We start from the raw sequence: 21,540 nt of genomic DNA, 5'->3' as shown, positions 1-21,540 counted from the left end.
CGCTTACCAGTTGTGTCTGTAAAGTGATGGAGCGAATGGTTAACTCTCGATTGGTTTGGCTGCTCGAGTCTCGACGCCTGCTTACCAATGTACAATGTGGATTTCGTAGGCGCTGCTCTGCTGTTGACCATCTGGTTACCTTGTCGACCTTCATTATGAATAACTTCTTGCGGAAGCGCCCGACCGCGGCTGTGTTCTTTGATTTGGAGAAGGCTTACGACACCTGTTGGAGGGCGGGCATTCTCCGCACCATGCATACATGGGGCCTTCGCGGTCGCCTCCCTCGTTTTATTCGTTCTTTTTTAATGGATCGACAGTTCAGGGTACGTGTGGGTTCTGTCCTGTCCGACACCTTTCGCCAGGAGAATGGGGTGCCACAGGGCTCAGTTTTGAGCGTCGCTCTCTTCGCCATCGCGATCAATCCAATAATGGATTGCCTCCCAGCTGATGTATCAGGCTCCCTCTTCGTGGACGATTTTACCATCTATTGCAGCGCGCAGTGTACACGTGTCCTGGAGCACTGTCTTCAGCGTTCTCTTGACCGTCTTTACTCCTGGAGTATCGCCAATGGCTTCCGTTTTTCTGCCGAGAAGACGGTCTGTATTAACTTCTGGCGCTACAAAGAGTTTCTCCCACCGTCCTTACGACTCGGTCCCGTTGCTCTCCCAATCGTGGAGACAACAAAATTTTTAGGTCTTACATTTGACACGAAACTTAGCTGGTCTCCACATGCGTCATATTTGGCTGCCCGTTGTACCCGTTCTTTAAATGTCCTCCGTGTTCTCAGTGGTATGTCGTGGGGAGCGGATCGAACCGTCCTGCTTCGTCTATATCGGTCGATCGTCCGCTCCAAGCTGGATTATGGGAGCTTCGTCTACTCCTCTGCACGGCCATCCATCTTGCGCTGCCTCAACTCCATACAACATCGGGGTTTACGACTTGCGATCGGAGCGTTTTATACTAGTCCCGTAGAGTGTCTTCATGCTGACGCTGGCGAATTGCCACTCACCTACCGGCGCGATGTACTGCTTTGTCGGTATGCCTGTCGGCTATTGTCAATGCCCGACCACCCGTCTTATCATTTCTTTTTTGACGACTCTCTCGACCGTCAATACGGGTTGTATGTCTCTGCCCTGCTACCCCCTGGAGTTCGCTTTCGTCGCCTCCTTCAACACCTTAATTTTTCACTCCCTGCAACCTTTCGAGTGGGCGTGAGCCACACACCACCTTGGCTCCAGGCTCAGGTCCGCGTTCACCTTGACCTCAGCTCGCCCCCAAAAGAGGTTACCCCCGGTTCGGTCTACCACTCCCGTTTTGTTGAACTTCATTCAAAGTTCATCAATATGACCTTCATTTATACAGATGGCTCAAAGACCAATGACGGGGTCGGGTGTTCTTTTATTGTCGGGGCACACAGTTTCAAATACCGGCTCCATGGCCTTTGTTCGGTCTTCACAGCTGAGCTCTTTGCCCTCTACCATGCTGTCCTTTACATCTGCCGCCACCGACATTCTGCATATGTCATCTGCTCCGATTCCCTGAGCGCTATCCAGAGCCTCAGTGATCCGTACCCGGTTCACCCTTTCGTGCACCGGATCCAACGCTCTCTTCAGCAGCTGGTGGACGTCGGTTCTCCGGTTAGCTTTATGTGGGTTCCTGGCCATGTCGGTATCCCTGGGAACGAAACTGCAGATGCCGCAGCCAAGGCTGCGGTCCTCCAGCCTCGGACAGCATCTTGTTGTGTCCCTTCGTCAGATTGTAGCAGGGTAATTTGTCGGCGCATTTTATCGCAGTGGCATGCCGATTGGGCTGCACTTACAGACAACAAACTTCGGGCCTTGAAACTTCTTCCCGTGGCGTGGACGTCCTCCTCACGCCCTTCTCGGCGGGAGGAGGTCGTTTTGGCCCGGTTACGAATTGGCCACTGCCGGTTCAGCCATCGCCATCTGCTGACGGCTGCGCCGGCGCCGTTCTGCCCATGTGGGCAATTGCTGACGGTCTGCCACATTTTAACGGTCTGTCCGGATTTTAACACCCTGCGTCTTGATCTTGGCCTGCCATGTACTGTAGAAGCCATTTTAGCGGATGACCCACGAGCAGCTGCTCGCGTTCTTTATTTTATCAGTTTGACAACCCTCTCAAAGGACATTTGATTCTGCTTTTTTCCTTTTTTAATCCTATGCCTGTCAGTCTGTCTTTTATCGTGTTTTCCGTTTCGTTGCTGTTTTAAACTTGTGACTCGCGGTGCATTCCTCACGTAGTCTGGGCGCTAATGACCGTTGAAGTTGTGCGCCCTAAAACCACAAAAACAAAAAAAAAAAAAGCCACAGTAATCTGCTTTCATGTTTTACTCTCTTCCATTTCTAGCGTCTCTGTTGTTTTCTTGTACTTTTGTTCCTTTTAGTGCTCGTTGCCTTCCCTTCGTTCTCGTGGCTTTTCCTTTCTTTCCGCTTTGTTAGATATTTCGCCTGTTTTATTCTCACACTTGTGGCATTGTTTTATTAGGAACAAGAAACCGATGATTTCATAGTTTGGTAGGTTGGTGTAAAGGTGGGAGAAGGGACCAAAGTACAGCATCCTACACTCAAGACGTCTTGGAGCTGTGTAAGATAGTGGACCCTAGAATGGAGGAGGAAGATAAGGTTCTCATGAAGGGTGTCGCAGAGGACATGTATTAAGCTCTATTTCTGAAGGATGTTTCGACAGCAGACGACTTCATAACATGGTGCCAGTATATTGAGACAATGCATCAAAATAGAATTACATGCAAAAGTTTTGAATGGCTTCCAAACGTCGTATCTGTGTCTGTGATGGAGGAAGCAATTGATTTCAGAAGTGTCCTTAGTCAGATAGTGAGAGAGGAAGTTCATAAGGCACTTCGATTGGATGGCGAGCAAAACAGAGACGCTTCCAGAGGTCATAAGGGAGGCATTGGAACAGACATTGAACCCAGTCTCTCGACCATCATTTCCCTTTAAAACGGTGAAAAAGTCGAGACCCAGGCGGAGTTAGGTTCCAAAATGCTGCATGAGGAACCTGTTAGAGCACCAAGGAAGACATACTGGTTGGTTATCCTGGGTCCTCCAGACGTCAGTTTCCACTGCGAACGACTGGGACATGTGGTGCGCTATTGTCGAGAAAGGCGGCGGATATTTGATGATGCCCGCACCAGAAGACAACAGACCGATCTTAGCCGACGCCAACTCCAGGACGACGAAGATGAAAAAGATGATGTGGGTGCAGGACGACGTAGGTCACGATCGCCGCAAGCTAGCCGCTGGAGAGAACGCTCGCCAACACGTCGAACAAGGTCTCCATCGCTGTTCAGTTTTCCAGGTTGCGGCAGCTAGGCGACTGGCTGGAGCTTCTAAAGGGCGCGACCTTATTTTTGAGGTGAGGCCGCTGAAGACAAAAATTCTCCGCCGTCGACCCCTACCAAAATGATGGGCTGGTCGGCCATCGACGATGATATCGACGTAGTTTCTAAGCTCTTGTGGACTATGGAGCATCAAATTCAGTCATTTCGGAGAAGTACCGTCGCCAGTTGCAGAAAACCGTATTCGTTGACAACAAAACATCTCTGCAGAAGGTGGCTATTGGGAAATATACCCACATGAAAGACTCATCTTCCTGTAGGTTTCACATAAGTGGCCATACACAGTCCTTAGAATTCGTCGTCTTAAGAGTGCAGTCATGACGCCATTCTCGGATGGGACCTTCTGAAAGCATCTCAGGCAATTAGAGATTGCGGTCGCTGGAAGATAATGCTAGACGAGATGAGATACTGTGGACAGGAAGATACGCATCCGAGTGTGTGGAGACTGTGTGCTGGCTGAAGTGGTCATTCCTGCGTTAAGACCTAGAAAAGTAACTGTCACGTGTCAGGCCATGCATCAACCCATGGATCTTTTATTGGAATGTAAGGAGCGTACCACAGGAGAATAACTTGGTCATCCCAGCTTCTGTCGTCTCATTTAAGAACGGATTCGGTGAATTACGCATAGTTAACTGTCGCCAAGAACCGCAGATCCAAGACTCATGTGCGTAGCAAACGCTGAGCCGTTAATTGCAAAACATCTGAGCGTCATAGAAACCTCCCACGCCGAGTTTGTGGGCGAAATTAGCGTTACCACTACGAGACAAGATCTTCTAGCTCGACTGTCACCAAATCTCACTAAAGAACAACGGAAGAAGCTACTTGTCATTTTTTCAAGAGTTATCTGGATGCTTCAGTACACAGGTGAAGAACAAATTACACAAATCGACAGTGAGGCATCGGATTCGCACGAGATACCATCAACCAATAAGTCAGAGAGCATACCGCGTGTCAGCAGCGGAACATCGAATAATTCGCGACGAGGTAGAGAAAATGATGAACGACATCGTTCAGCCTTTCAAGAGCCCATGGTCGTCACCAGTGGTTCTCGTCAGGAAGAAGGATCGCAGCTGGTGCTTTCGTGTTGAGTACAGGAAGCTTAATAAGATAACTAAAAAGAACGTTTACCCTTTTCCATGAATTGACGATACACTAGATTGTATGAAGGGAGCTAAGTTTTTCTCAACCAGGGACATGTACTCTGGATACTGGCAAATTGAAGTAGATGAGGCTGATCGTGAGAGAACTGCATTGATCACCCCTGAGGGCCTGTATGAGTTTAAGGTAATGCCGTTTGGTTTGTGTAATGCACCAGCAATTTTGAATGGATGATGTATAATCTTCTACGTCACCTGAAGTGGACGATATGTGTCTGTTATTTAGATGCCCTTACAGTGTTCTCAGAGACATTTGATGAACATATAAAGAGACTAAGGCCGTTCTTAAGTGTCTCCAACAAGGCAGACTGAAACTTAATCCAAGAAAGTGTCTCTCTGGAGCAAAAGGAATCAAAATACTTGGACACCTTGTGTCAAACGAAGGTGTGCGGCCAGACCCAGAAAAGGTGATATCTATTCCTAAAAGTATTAGAGATGTGAGAAGCTTCCTCAGATTACGTTCTTATTGCCGTCGTTTTATCAAAGACTTTTGTTCAGCACCACCCCCAGATAAATTTAGCTTCAGCTTGTATCAAAGCCAGGCCACTCAAAGAGTTGTTTAAAGATTCTTTCAATGTGCTGCAAAAAGCTCTGACAACTGACCCTGTACTTGGTCTGTATGATGAGAGCACGTACATAACTACACACAGATGCCAGTGGGTATGGGATCAGTGGTGTTCTGGTGCAAATTTCGAATGGAAAGGAGAAGGTTATAGCCTGTGCTTTTAGGACACTTACAAAAGCCGAGAGAAACTACTCAGCTACAGAAAGAGATCTGGGTCATATGGAGATTTGACACTATCTCTTTGGAAGGCCATTCACAGTTGTTACAGACCATCATTCAATTTGTTGGTTGACAGGTCTTCAGAAGACGTAGTGCCGACCTGGTGAGTCATCCTGTTGGATCGTTGAGTATGACCTTACCATAGTGTACAAAAGTAGAAGAAAGCATAAAGATGCACAGGGTTTCTTGAGAGACAGTTGGCAAGACCATCAAGACTTTAATGAAGATTGTGACTGTCTCGTTGCACTCCAGGATTTCTCTGCTGAGCAGGTGGAGGACGCCAAGATATCTCAAACTATGCTTGCCTTAAATCGGTCAGAGGATATCAAAGATATAGAGCTTCATCCAAAGGACGTGGACCATAAGTATCCTGCAACCCAGGGTAAATTCGAAGCTCCAGTGACAGGCAGCAAGGGGAAAGGTGACGAAGAGCATAGCAGCAAAAGAAATTCTAGGAAGATCACCGCAAGGCTGAGCATCAGTCATCAGGAGTTTGAGTATTCAGGACCAATCACCCATTCCCGCACTAGGACGATGTAACACCGAAACACTGTTCACTTACAGAGGGAGCAATGTTGCATCAGAAGCTAAGTTCAAATGGTTCAAATGGCTCTGAGCACTATGGGACTTAACTTCTGAGGTCATCAGTCATCTAGAACTTAGAACTACTTAATCCTAACTAACCTAAGGACATCACACACATCCATGCCCGAGGCAGGATTCGAACCTGCGACCGTAGCGATTGCGCAGTTCCACACTATATTGCCTAGAACCGCTCGGCCACTCTGGCTGGCCAGAAGCTAAGTAGCACCTTGGTGTAGTGCTTATGCTACTGAACTGTTGCATGGAGGGTTGAGAGTTCAAAACTCACCTGGACTGTGCAATTTTAATTTCTATATTTAGTTTGAGTACATTCTAGAAGTATCTACAAATGTCAAGAATCATTGTACTGGAATTTTCTGTAGCTGTGTGTGTTTATATAGAGTTTGTCATCCCAGGTTGCATGAAATCAATGAGGACTACCCCATTCCAATCCCAAAACACAGTCAGCATAACCTTTCCTGCTGACTGCGTTGGTTTGAATTTCTTTGGAGGCAGTGAACTGGAGTGACACCACTGACGAAATTTTTGTTTTGTTTCGGGTTTGTTGGACTCTATCATCACGGGAGATGAAATGTGGATGTTTCATTACCACTTCTCCTTGTTGCCTCCTCCCTCACATTCTTGAAGAAAGGCATAGCTCCTTGTGTCCGTCATTCAGCATCCGGGGGACCCAACGAGCACACACCCTGCGATAACCCAGCGTTGCTGTTAAAGTTCTTTCAGCTGTGCCATGGGAAGCATCAGGAATATGTTCAAGAAGTTCACGGACAGTGACCCTCTGATCTTTGAGCAGCTCACTGTTTATCTTCTGGACAATAGCATCGAAAACTGGTGGCTTTCCACTGCGAACTTCTGTGCGACCCTCAGCACGAGCCCTGCACAATTTGCAGACGTGCTGAAGGGACATTCAGTCTTCACCATAAACCTCAGTCAGTTGCTGATAAATCTCCATGGGTGATTTCTTCCTTGCATGGAAAAACCAGAGTATGGTTTGAACCTCGCAACTGGCAGGAGCGGCGATCAAGACTTCCATCTCTGATGGCTGCCAAGGTAGTGGTGGGCAGGCTTGAGAGTGGTAGAACCACTGTACATGGCACTGTTGTTGAATTTAACCTAGCACCTTCCCTCACGGCTGTAGCTCGTTGGGAACCTTATTTTTGGTATAACCTTCGTAACTTTGTCCCAACATACAAGCCCATCATAGCTATCACCAACCTGCTAGCACCCAAAAAGCTAAAGGAGCACCAATCCTTATTGGGCCACACTGTTTGTTATGCTAGGTTCATTCCCCAGGCTACATACATCTACCATTTTCTTAACTGGCCTCACAAAAGGGCATTAAATTCATGAGTTCTGTAGACTGGCAATGAGACTTTCAGCACCTAAAGCAATGCTTGTGCTCCACTCAGTATTTGGCTTCCTTTATGCCAGGTAAAACGCTAACCCTGACTTTTGATGCATCCCAGTATGGCCTAGATGTGGTTGTGTCACATCAGAACACAGATGGCACCAAGCATCACTATCGCATACACACTGAAGATGCTTTTCACAGTGCAGTGTAATTACCTGCAGGTAGAAAATGAGCCACTGGCTGTTACTTTTTGCATAAAAATGTTTTTTTCTTGAGTGTGGAGTTCCTATTCATCACCAACAAAAAGTTCCTGGTTTCCTTATTCACCCCTCAATCTAAGCTACTAGATCAGATGGCCCATGATTTGCAGAGGTGGGCCTTCTTTCTCAGTAATACTGCTATGAAATTCATTACCATTCATAACTCACCATACAAATGGAGATACGCTATTGCAGTTTATGGCAGGACCCCACTTGGGAGTTCAACCTACAGGGGCTCTAGCTTCCACATTGGATGATACCTTGCAGCTGATGTTGCTGCATTTTACTGCAGTCAGAGCCAATGATCTCTTAGGCCATCAAAGGAAATCATTTCACCAGTCCAGAATGGATTGCCCAAGTGCTGGTTAGTATGTGCAGTCTGGCAAAATGTTTGTGCAGCCGCCAGCCATGGAAACTTTTGGATCTGTTGCACCTTGAGTCACACATTGTGGAACATTGGACCCGATAGGCCAGTCACGCCACAGTCTTGTGGCCAGCAGCAGGGTTCACTGCCAGGTATCATGGTGGGCCACAGAGGTCAGCATTTGTTTGTGGTGTATGTCAGTTGGGAGTATTTGACCCACCATTCTAATTAGTCGCATCCATGATTTGTTAGATCCTCTGCCTCACTATCTCAAAGCCAGCTGGGTAACGTGGTCATTTGTGGTACTGTTGCTGTGTGAGGCAGTGTGATCACCTGCTGCTGCCACCCAATGCACTCTCTGCCAACCAACTTTCGACTGCAGAATAGGGCACTGGCAGGGATAGACCCCTGTCACTATGGACACACAGCCCATTAAATCTGGATGAGACATTTCTCCTATAGCTGCCAGTGAAGAAACCATTGCCCCAGCCTCCACATTCTTTCGCCCCTCTGGCAGAGGTATGGTCATTTACCTCAGCATCAGATTTCCTGGCAACAGATCAACCACTGAAGGAGATATGTCCAAATTTGCATTGGAACTCACAGCAAAAACTTCTCCAATTTTGACTGAGTTGATATCCACTAGAGCAGGTACTACATCACTCCCCCTGAAAACAAGATGGGTGCAGTTGAGCTGGCACAGGTATCTCGGCAGAACAGTGCAGAATGCTGTCACAGAGAGCATGTGTGAGGCATTGTACGGGCAGAGCCACTGATCCTTTTGTTTATCTGCCAGCATCAATACGCCTGGCCCAGCAGCTACCGTGCAAACATCAGCTATCTTGGACCTGGCCTTTGCCTTGTGCCGTGCTCAGTTTTCTAATATAGTAATACTATGTGCCAACATTGATGGTATTTGTGGCACTGTCAGCCTGTAAAGTTACAAAGTCACATATACCCAACTTTTTTCATTATCATCTTTACCTTTTTCCATTTTATCTTCTTGTTTATTATGTTTCATTGATGTCTTTATTACTATTACTTTTTCCATCTTTGTTCTCTTCCCTCACCTCTTTCTGTTTTTTTCTTATGTCCTTTTTTTCCTAGTTCTTAACTGCACAATTAATTTATCTTCTAATACATCTTCACTTTTCATGCAGTCATAATCATGTCTGCACTGAAGCTTGCACAATGTTTACCAGTGTTCTACCTTCAACCCCATACTCTCTATTTCTTCTCCATCTACACCACTCCTCATCCTCACAACAAGTAGATACTTCTTATCATCAGGGCTGTGTGACATGTCCTTACTTTTTAAGTTTCTCCATCCTATCCCCCTCTCTGTTCAAATGGCTCTAAGCACTACGGGACTTAAAATCTGACGTCATCAGTCCCCTGCACTTAGGTTAGTTAGGTTTAAGCAGTTCTAAGGACATCAGACACATCCATGCCTGAGGGAGGGTTTGAACCTGTGACCGCAGCAGCAGGAGCAGCACAGCTCCGGACTGAAGCGTCCAGAACCACTCGGCCACAGAGTGCAAGTGCGAGTAGAAATTATGCCACAGTGGTCTACTGTTGACATACTTGATAAAGAAGCTCTGTCTTCCATCCCCATTTTTTAAATTGAAACTGACAGTTTATTATATAATATGCTGCCCATATTCCTTACACTGCCATGGCATTTATTCAGCCTCTTATTTGTCAGATATATTTGAGCAATGGTGCAGTTATGGTGACTCACCAGAATGTCATTCAAATTAGTCTCATTCATGAATATACAACTAATTTCTGTCTCAAAAATGCAAATTCACTGGAAAGACATTATTCCCAATTCTTTAAAAACTGGCTATTTCTGTGTGTAGTCAGAACTGTGAAATTGTTTTCACAACTGAGTTTTGCATAAAAAGTAGCCCCTTACATTTATATCCCCTTAAAGGAAGGTTATACAAAATAAGTGGGTTCACAAGCACAAAGCATACAGTTCTCACGATTATCAGATCACATGTCTAGCTGAGCATTATAAATACATATAGCATTTGCTACTGTGTTTCACTCAGCAGCTTATGAGTGTACTACACTGTAGAACGTTACTGTGGTAATGGAAAGTCCTTGGTGGAAATGTAAGTAATGGAAGAAGCAAAGCTCACTATTTACATGAGGTTGAGTTGTTGATAGGCATGTGGCAATGTCATTAATCCACTTCACCAAAACAAATGAGCAAGCCCACTGCTGAATGTACAAAAGCACCTTTGCTGCAGTCGGCACGGTTATAATTGTTTACTCTCAACCGGCCACTGTGGCTGAGCGGTTCTAGGCACGTAAGTCGGATACGACACAGCTGCACAGGTTTGAATCCTGTCTCAGGCACAGATGTGTGTGATAGCTAGGTTTAAGTAGTTCTAACCTAAGGCCAAGTGTAGGGGACTGATGACCTCAGATGTTAGGGCCCATAGTGCTTAAAGTAAAATTAAAAAGAAAAGTTTACTCTCATTTGATTTATCCTATGCTAGTAAAATAATTGCTCAATTATTTAACAATTAAATTTTATTCACACAAAATAACTTTTAAGTTCTCATAGTCGTGATCCCAAAAAATAAGGAAAAGACCCAGGATCACCATCCACAATTATTGATCCACTGCAGTACAGAATTATAGATGAAAACACTCAAGATGGGATTACCTATGTGCAACATAAAAACGCTAACCTCCCCACAGTCTCAGCTCTGGTTGATGCAGGCTGAATGCATATTTCAGCAACAACACACACTCAATAACATTGATAGATTCAGTATTGTGGTTTCACATTTGGATTTAGATGTGACAGAGGATATAGAAAAAACCTTGTTGGAACAAATTAACAATGTGTAATGCATTATAAGAAGTTCTTTTAGTACAGTGTAAATAGAGCTGCAATTACAAAAACTTTTCACGCATGAAAATATGGGTGATGAGATTCTGTCATAAGTACTTCTAGCTCCATGTACATTAGCAGGCCCTGAATTCTTAATACATGTAAATGTTGTTCAGGCAGATTTCATAAACTTCCAGCCCACAGCCATACAGTCATTGTCTTCTTTGCTAAGACTTGCAATGGCAAGTCAGTTTGTGCTTCAGACACCACTACAGACAACTTAACTCATTCACTAGAAATGACATCAGTTGACCTCTTCTTATAGGGAAATGTGAAGAGCCTAGTTCACAAGAATTTGGTTGGTACTTGTTGCTATAACTTTTGTAGCCATGGAAGTAGTACACAAAACTCGTGGATTTATTCAGCATGTAAGGTAGTTCATGGTGTTCCACTGTACACTCTGACATTTTTTGCCACAACAGCCTGCAGGTGGAGGCCATATGTCAAAATATTGATGACCATGGCAGTTTGGTCAGGACTGCTGGCTCTTCAAATGAGAGGATGGAGAACAATACCAAGGACCCAAAAAACGCCATTGGCTCGAATTACGATGCTGCGAGTGGTACAAGCCTGCCAAGCCCAGCATGGGAGAGAACAGGCAACACAACAAGGTCACTGCACTGGCATCGTCAATGGTGGCAACACATGGCTATTTATCAGAAAGGACATTCCTTGCTGCCTCCATAAGCTCATGCACAATTTGGGCAACAATGGCTAAAGAAGGGTGGGGAAAAGGTAATGCCCTAGTCTGAACCTCAGAATCAGTAGTTAATCTTACCTTTTGTGCCGACTTGCTAATTTGATACATAGTTTGACAATCCCAAATGTATTACAAGCGACACTTGCATGAAACACCCTGTAAATTGGTGATCCAGGCTGTAAATGACTGCCCAGTGCACTTGTGGTGTTGGTTGCACTGCAACCTCACCACCATTACATGGGTTTGCTGTACAAAATACTGCATAAGCAACCAACAAAGCTCATCAATGGGAAGTTTCTCATGCTTAGTGGAGGGCTTCAAATTTTGTCCAGCAGTGCATATTTATATGAAGCTGTCCAACATCAACGCTGCCAGGTTATCAGTTGAATGAATGATATGCCTTAACTGTCAGTGCAGCAAGAACTGACACAGGTAATTCTCCCACCTTTCTGTTAACTCACTGAAACTAGTAAGTGGTATCAAGGGTGGCGGGAGCAACACAGAAAATGGAACAAGGGGTGTCTTGCTTTGTATGCCAGCTTCAGCAGTGGCAGGCCAGTCTGTATTCAAGGTTGTGTGTTGTGTGTGCATGCATCTGCTCCTTTTGCTGTGGCAACTGTTGCTGCTTCTTTGTAGGCACAACTGTTACTGCCAGCATTGCAGGAACACTGGGTACATAGCAGTCCCAGTGTACACTATGAAAAAGGGAAGGAAAATACACACACATAAGTATGTCCTTGATCACCACTTCAGTATCTGCACAGGCATGACAGTGTCACTTCACTACACAGGCAGCAAGGATACTGAGTAAACACTGGCCCACCCTGCCTACTGTGACCCGCAGGTAAACACCTCTGCCAGTGGATCTGCCCTCCATGGCAGGTTTCTGCACTATCCCACTACATTAATCCTACCAGATCGTCTGCCTCCATTGTGATGACCGCTTGGAGGGATACTAAAACTGTTTTTGTGTTTGATGCTGTTTCAACCCCTTATATACCCTACCAGGCCTAATAACACCACTACATGTTGACTGATCACTGTCAAGGACACAGATACTGCATTCTCATGTGAGACAGCACATGACAGAGTTTGAATGGGGGCCTCAATGTGTCTCCATTTGGTCAGCTGGTTGAATTGTGCAATATTCAGATTATCGGGTGTCTTTTTCAACAGGACAATGCTTGTCCACACATAGCACACATATATGAACTGTGTGCATTATGTTGTGGTACTCCCATGGTCAACAAGATCTCCAGATCTGTCCCTAACAGAATATGCATGGGTACAGTTTATATGTCAACTTGAACCCAGTGCTAGTATCAGGAATATCAAGAACAATTTAAAACATTTGTAAGCCATCTTACCTCAGGAGAAGATACAATGGCATTATGACACTTTCCAACCAAACGATTGCATGTATTCAAGTTAGAAGTGGTGCAACATTGTATTGATATGTGGGTTCATACTGCCAAGTTCTTTGTAAATTAGACCCAATTTTGTAGTCAGTGAAATAACATCAGATATCCTCTCAAATAATGAAATTTAATTCCATTTCTTCCTCCCATTGTAGGTGGTTTTTTCCTCCAAGCAGTGGGTCAAATTTTGCATAGCTCTAGGTTCTTCCACAATTCAGTTAATGACTTGAATGAATAGATGGTTGCACATTAGCAATTCTCTGTAAAGGTTGTTTGCACTCCACCCCACCATATTTTGCAAGACACATCAAAAATACTATAGCAATGTACTGAAAGACCTATGATGACACCATTAGTTGAAAAATAATGAAGCAGTGTCAGAGTAAAACGAATACAGGAACTGTACATGTATTTCTCACTTTTGTTATGCTCAGAGAAACATGTTACTTTTTTATAATTTCATAGATGGAGAAACCGGTGTAAAATATTAAAATGCTTAATCAATAAATGATCTGGAAAGACAATGATAAAATGAGCAATCATGTAAATAGTTCAATGAATAAAGGAATCAAATATTCAAGCACTATCTAGGGATTACACTTTCGTCCCCAAACAATGAGAATTTTGACAAGAAATTCTGCTTTACTGTCACAGAAGCACCTATTGACAATGATGTCATTGTTATCTACCTGTGTGTTCACTTGGGACATAACAAGTTGGAACTCTTCCATCTGTTACATTTTCTTCTCCCATGAATAACTAGATTTTTTAGTGTATTTTCAGTACACCTGGATATGAAATATACAGAATGCAGAGGGATATGTTACTGTATTATTTTGACAAATTTCCCCTTAAATTCAGGGTTTAGTTGGTCCCATTGATTGATTGCAATGCTGCAATTAGTTTTACAGGAAGCTCACTTCATTAGAAGTTAAAGGTAATCGAAAATTCTGCTACAGTAAGTAATGGAGAAATATTTTGAGCTGATCCATAGAATCCAAGGTATTGTCACCTCTCATTTGACAGCAGATATTGTTCTCTTAGAGCAAGTATACTTTCAGTGTAAGTTATTCCATAAGTTAACTGGTTTCAGGTAACTGAAAGTTTTGATCAACGTAATTTTCATTGCCTTTTTTGCCTTTGTCCTTGATATATTCTGAACTCTGACACAGTACTTTTATTAATATATTTTTTTCCAAATCAGATTACACCCATTCTTAATTAATTGGGCCACTGTTTAAGATTTTGGATAGTTTATCATAATGTCAACTTATTTTCAAGATAGATGCCATGCTCATAGTTACAGTAAGCCAAAAGTGGAATCATAGGAGGGTTCCATATATTTTTATTATTTATCAATCTTCAACACTTTTCTTATATCAGGAAACGGTTAAGTTTTATAGTCCCTTAAAACAGTAAAATCTAACCTAGCCAATTTTCAAAACAGTATGTATTTTCTGGAATTAGCAAATATCTGTACACCATTCTTTAAATAGGCCATTTCACCCCAAAATTGTCAGAAAGGACTGACTTAAGTCTACTAGAGACACAAAAAAGTAACTGAGGGTTTTAATTTGTTTTTCTTTAATGGAGTAGACAATACATTTAGGAGTTCTTTTGCTTTGCTGAATTTTAGAACTGAGAAATCTAAGTTTTTATATGAATATGCTTCAGTTTTTTTCAAAAAAAGTGTATGATGGAGGACAGCAACTATGAACATAATCCCTTCTTGCAGAGAAAATGCTGCAAGGGTTGCAAAGATTCTGGAAAGGCTGTAGAACTGTTTTACCTGAGTGAAAATATTGGCTTAAAAGACATGTATGAGGAGTTCACCTGTCTCTGAGAATACATTTGCAACATGATCACTGTCTTATTTTTCACACTACTGCTAACTGGCATAAATTATTTTCTTTAGACCTAAGTAAGGTGTATCAAATATTTCAAGAATGGTAGGATTGTTGTCAAGGATCCATGGCTCCAATGCCTTTGCAAAACAAATCATTTTATTTGTGAAGGATAAGAGGTCTAAATTTGTTGAATGTCTGTTTCTTGTGTTAATCAAGGGATAACTCCAGCTGACAGTGAGCTATAAAAGTGTACCCTTTTCAGAAATATTTAAATTTGCAAAAACTGATATTCAATAATTGATTCTAATTGTATTTCACTGAACCTCAGTCACATACTGATTGTTCAAAAGTGCCAAACTCTTGAAAATGATAAATATGTACTTTCGATATTAAGTTTTCAGAAGTACACATTCAAAGAATATTTTCTGCACTCTATTAAATACATGGAAGGCCTATGTAATTTTTCGTGTGATATGATACGCATATGTGTTTTAGCTTTGAAAATCTTGCTGTAATCAAAGTCATCACTTCATTTTTTTATTTTACAAAATCTGGTAACCTTAGCCCATGCACAGTGTGAAAAATGAGTGTCATGGGACAGTCTATTCCTTTCCAACTATTGTATTGAGATGTGGAGTTGCGAACCTGATCAACATTGAAGCTTAGCATAGATACTTCAGTTTATTGTTTTTAGTATAAAAATTGTTTTTTGTCTACCAGCAAATGGAAATAATTCAACTATAATGACATAAGAAATTTAAAGTGGTTTATGATTATAAAGGAACTTTTATAAAAATTATAGATTGTATGCTATAAACTTATGATCCAGGTGTGTGTGTGTGTGTGTGTGTCTTGTGTGTGTGTCAGTGACATGGAGGAGTGGTGGGCCGAGAGGGTGATGTAGGACAGAGGAATAAGAGACTGGTGAGAGGACGATACACATTGAAAGCACCAATGATGGCTGCTAATCAGTCGAAATCAATATGGGAAATTAAATAAATAAAACATGATCTTGCGACTAGTTGCTGCTTATTTGGTAATTTTATGGTCTATGGTTGCTGCGCAACTTGGGAACCATATGGAGCCCCCCATTCAAAAGAATATTGTGTTTAACCACATGTTTGGCCTTAAACTGTGGCCAAGATCAGAGTTGACCACTTAGACAGTGGCCCTACATTTGAGTATATGACGTGCCTGCTTTCACAGATGACCATGTCACTGATAGGAGAGGAAACATCCATGACTGAAATAGGATGTACTGGGTGGGTATATAGAATGTACGTTGCACCTAGGTCTTCTGCAGGGATACGGCCATGTGGCAAGAAGTTTTTAGAAGGTATAGGGCATGACCACCCACCAGCTGTCACCAAAATTTGACAAAGAGGAGTGCTGACCACCCAGTGGCTGAACATCTACTGAGCACAATGTGCTCAACCTGTGCCATCTGGATCCTCCCCCTGCCCTCTCCTGAATACAAGCTTCTCTGAACTGTGTAGATGAGACTTGCCCTGATTACTTGTTTGCATTGGTTAAGTAGTGAAATGTTTCAGTATAAAGGAAACAAATTTAAGCATCTATATTCAAAAAAAATTTTCATTTTCAATTACTTAATTACTGTCTTAGAACCATCATTAATGTTGACAGTTGTGAACCTGAACAAACAATAAGAAGTTAGTTCAGAATCATTATCAAATAATTCTGCATTATACTCCACAGTGATAATCGTAGGCCACATATTGCCAATGAAAAAATAATCTAATATAGTTTTACTGTGAAATTACCCATCTACCCTGCATTCAAAACCTAGTTTTCCTAACTTCCACAGTTTTATGCAGCTGAAAGTCTTTTGGAGGGAAGTACTTGTATAGTGACATGACAGGGTTTCGAAATTATGTGATTATATTAGATATACTGTCTGATCGTTGAGGATGTGGAATACATTAGATAAACAAAAATATACTAGTGTTGCTTCCTCAGACTTGATGTAGATGCTTCACTGGAAATGAGAATGCACCTCTGAGTATAATTTTTGTATTTCAGTTTCTTAGGCATTAAGAAAATGTATTTAAATTTTTGATAAGGTATTTGTTTCCAAATTTAAAATTAAACTTTTTTAATATTCACTCACCAGAAGTACACTCTATTAATAATTATTTCTAACCAGGTGAGCCAATGATTCAAGAATGAAACTGCTCATGGTGCTGCTTCAAAAGTAAAAGGAGTAAGTAAATTAATGAAACTTATACCTTTGCTGCCTTTACTTACTTGATGATTTGCAATAGTAGTTCCAAATGTCTTCCTCTCGAGAGAGTATTTTGTTGCCTCATCCAGTGCTCGTTGTGCTAAGCCCACTGCACCAGCAGCAACCTGAAGAACAAAGGACAGAAATCATTTCAATGGGTTAAAATCATCATTAAATTCTCTGTGTTCATATACTGTACTCTTACAGTTAAATAGGTACTCTGAAATATGTTACAATGAAAAGGATAATTTTTTAGATAATTTATAGTGAACTGCAAAGTTTTTATCACTTCATTCACAGATGGGGAGGCATAAAAATGATTGCTTAAGAGTGTGTGTGTGTGTGTGTGTGTGTGTGTGTGTGTGTGTGTGTGTGTGTGTCAGTAACTGAAGAAAATTCAGTTTGTGGATTGTTGCAAGTTTATGAGAGACTAGTTTCTTTTCTTTCAAACCTCTACTAATTAAAAAAAAATTTGGCATCTTCGTTGAACTCTCCTCCAAGGTAAAGGAGTCTGACTGTTCATGGTGCTTTTCTCTGTGTATGCCTGATGCCTTCTATTAGCTAAATATAATATGGATTACATGCACAGTTTAGCAGTGTTCTAATGTTTTGTAAGCAATCCCTTTCACAGACAAACTGCAATGTCCTCATATTTTTCCTGTAAATTGAACCCTGCGACTTATACCTACAACTTACTCTGTGAGATTGCTCTACTTCATATCACCTTTTGTTTTTACTTCCAGGTATTTATAAACAGACAATCAATGAGTCACAACTGGAACCAGTCATGTCATATAAGCATCTACGTTTTCACATTTCATGATGTGCACAGCTTCACACTTCCCTCCATTAAGATCTAGATTCCAATCTTAGCATGAAGCTAATATTTTGTCAATACTAGACTACATACAGCTACAGTTATTTTGACATAACACTTTCTCATTCATTACCATGTCATTTACAAATAGCTTGAGATTGTTGTATATATTAATGACTTAGTGTGTGGCATTAGTTGCAAACAGCTCACGTCCTTGGGGCAAATCTGAAATTTCTTCTGTTTCTCTCGTTTCTCTCTCATTTCTCCCGTCAATGATGTCTCCATCTACATCTGCACATACATACACATACAAACATAATCTGCAAGCCACCATATGATATATGGTGCAGAATACCATGTACCGTTACTAGTCTCTTCATTTCCTATTACACTTGCAAATGGAGTGAGGAAAAAACCATTGTCTATATGCCTCAATATGAGCACTAATTTCTCTTGCCTTGTTGTTATGGTCCTTACATGAAACGAATACTGTCATTTGTGGCTAACTGCAGGACAGTTCTACTGCCACAATATATACTTTGTGGTACACTATTATGAAAATTTAGAGAACTGTCTTCCTTTCAGGGATTCTCATTTCAGTTTATTGACCCAGCTACCTTTGAATTCCTGGGGTCTGTCTGTCCTTTTTTTCACTTCTGAGATGTTCTTGTTCTGGTGGAGGTGCACACCTAACAGCGGCAGTTCAATTTCAGCAATGATGACTGCGAGAGGGTGTGATTGGCAGTATGGCAGATGGAGCAATCAATGCAGGGCAGTCGGGCGCAGCGGCTATGGTTGGACAGAAGTGGCAGCAGCACTTAGGATGTCACCATCAGAACAGGCAGGAGATGGCACCATTGTTCTTGAGAATGAGAGGGCCACAGGTGTTCACATCCAGTTGAATGGGATCATCACCCATCCTGGTCATTTTTCCACTATTAGTTACCTTCTTGTCTGGTGGAGTGGCTGTAGTGCTGTGATCACAGACACATCTTTTGAGGCTGGATACAATTTCTGACTTAGGGCTTAGCTATTTGCTTACATGAATTCCTGGAAGAATGAGTATGGCTGGTGTATCCTTGCTGGCAGTTGTTACATTTATCCAATTAATTTGAAGGCCCACCCAGTGTTCTATTCTGGATACATCCCAACATCTTTGGGGTAATGGGTTTGTATCATTAACTTCAGCTATGAACTGTCAAAGTTGCTGCTTCATCTGAGTTGCCATAAGCTGGGTGGCTGTTTGCTTTAACCTTTGTATCTGTCAGTCACCTCTTGAGTCACTCTGGTCACCATGACATCTTTCTGGTGTTTTAGTTCAATATGGCCATGTGGAGTTGGGGACCTTGGTTTCTGCCTGTTGTCTTTTAAGCTTGGCATTTCCATGTTGGCTGTGGTTTCACAGAGGCCTGTGCTATTTTGCACCAAACCGATATTTATCTCCTGCGTGTGTTTATCAAAACTATTTAGCGACTAGTGGTATGGAACCACCCATTAACAAATGCCTTAGTGTGTTCTAGGTTTGCCAGTGTGAGGACCACAATGCCATTCTGATGGGATGGAAGGATGCCTGGACCTGTGATGGCCGAGGGATGGCAACTAGGCAGATGACTCAGCAAATCAGTCTCCCAGCCATTGTCAGTTTTCATGACCAGTGTTGCTACTTCTCAACCAAATATCTCCTCAATTGGTCTCGCAAGGGTTGAGTACACCCTGCTTGCCAGCAGCACTAAACAGACCCAGATGGTGACCCATCTAAGTGCTAGCCAAGCCTGACAGTGCTTAACTTCAGTGATCTGACAGGAGTTGGTGTTACCATCATGAAAAGGCTGTTGGCACTATTAATCACACCAAATAGAAATTTTATCATCGTTCAGAAGGATAAAGTCACTCAAAGATGATACTTCCCTGTATGCAACAGCATCATCAGCAAATAGCTGCATACTGATGCTGATGCTCATCCTGTCTGTCAGATCATTTATTAATGCAGAGAACAAGATACTATGGCACACCTGACAATACCCATGTCTCTGATGAATACTCATCATTGAAGACAAAATACTGGGTTCTATTACTTAAGAAGCTATTTTGTATACTCAGACCTCTGTTGCAGGTCACCATTTCAGACTGTTAACAAACAATTTCCAGAATTCTAGGAATGTAGAATCTGCCTCTTGCCCTACATCCATGGTTCACAGGATATGATGCGATATGAAAACCTTTGTCTGTACAACAAATAAGTGGTCAGACTCTGTTGATGTGTTAATTAAGAGGGCTGAAAACAAATAACAAGGACCCTCCATGAGAAAATGAGAACACAGTGTTTTGCCGCATGACTCGTGGCACAACAATGACACACAGACAGAGAGAGAGAGAGAGAGAGAGAGAGAGAGAGAGAGAGAGAGAGCATCGGCCTGGTTACCCTTATTAACTAGTGTCACACGGTATGTGGCAAGCAAATCAGATTGTGTCAGTGTGTTGTCACAGGACAAGACAGACTTTTTCATTTGAGCTTTAACATTTGCATGAATCACTCCACCTGAGTTAGAAGCTGTGTGAAATGGATTTGTTAGTGACTAGCTGATTATCATTGTGTATGCAGAAATCTGAAAACTCCCATGACACAAACTGCTAACTCTAATCAGAGATGAAAGTCTGAAGGGAGCCCTTGATAGCAAAAATGACCAACTGTTCCCCATGATGTTTCTAGCCACTGTTGATGCACTGTTTGTGAGTAACATTTGGTTCTTGGTCATCAATGCATTGTCAGATTTTCTGTATATTGTCAAAGATTCCTGCAAAATCCATGTGCACATATCCCAAGGGTTCTCTGGAACTGATCAAAGGGAAAACTGACATGGTGGTGCAGCCTGATTCTGTGCAGACTACACAGGCCTACACAAGGTCTCAGATACAGTGATCAGTCACCGGCCAGTAGACATGACACCAAACCAAAGCCTTCAGCAAAACATACCCCAGTGAAGTGCATTTTGCAACTGGAGCAGCCAAGGGTGCAACACCGCAGGGAAGACCACTTGACTGTCGTCTTCTTCGTGGCCGAAATGAGGATCCCTTGAACAACACTGAGCCAATACCATAGCAGCAAAATGTTCCTTCTAGAGCTGACTTGGTGTGGCATACATACTCGAGCCAAACCATATAGACAGCTGAAACTATTTTCCAAGAAAGTGGGTTGACAGCCATGATGTACTGCATCATCAAAAGAAAATAAAGCAATGTCTGCTACAAGGTATTGTATGCAAGGTACATTCATTGTGATCGAACTCTGGACTGGGAACTGCCAGCAACCATGATTATGCATCTCTCATTAGCATGCTGGGTAGTGGACTGGTAATGAATGACATAACTTTAACATTTTCTTGTATGAAACGAAGTTATTACTCATCACTGAACACAAGTACCTCATTTCCTCATTCAGCCCTCGCTCAAAACTAACAGATTTGACTGCCCACCAGTTGCACAGGTGAGGTGTCTTCCTCAGTAATTATGTGATTAAATTCTTTAATGCCACAAATGATAGATGCTCTGTCTGAGACACTGAATTTGCTTTTTCAGCTAACCCACAAATATTTTACTCAAATGGTGAATTTACCACTAACAAGTTCCTGTTCCACATTATCATAATGTGTACAGACAGAGAATTCTCCCCTCAGAGAATACACTGTTCACTACAAAACATAACTTGAAGT

The 21,540-nt window shown here is 42.4% G+C and overlaps 1 protein-coding gene across 1 annotated transcript in view; it reads right to left on the bottom strand.

Moving 5' to 3' along the window:
* LOC126469629 (probable medium-chain specific acyl-CoA dehydrogenase, mitochondrial) overlaps positions 1 to 21,540 on the bottom strand; it is a 196,190-nt gene that overhangs the window by 17,620 nt on the left and 157,030 nt on the right. Inside the window, exon 9 of the mRNA XM_050096755.1 lies at positions 17,037 to 17,138. Coding sequence (XP_049952712.1) covers positions 17,037 to 17,138 — 102 coding nt within the window. The remainder of the gene's footprint in view (positions 1 to 17,036; positions 17,139 to 21,540) is intronic.

The sequence above is a fragment of the Schistocerca serialis genome, chromosome 3, assembly GCF_023864345.2.
Source record: "Schistocerca serialis cubense isolate TAMUIC-IGC-003099 chromosome 3, iqSchSeri2.2, whole genome shotgun sequence".
Taxonomy (NCBI): Eukaryota; Metazoa; Arthropoda; class Insecta; order Orthoptera; family Acrididae; genus Schistocerca; species Schistocerca serialis.
This window is presented reverse-complemented; position numbering and strand designations above follow the sequence as displayed.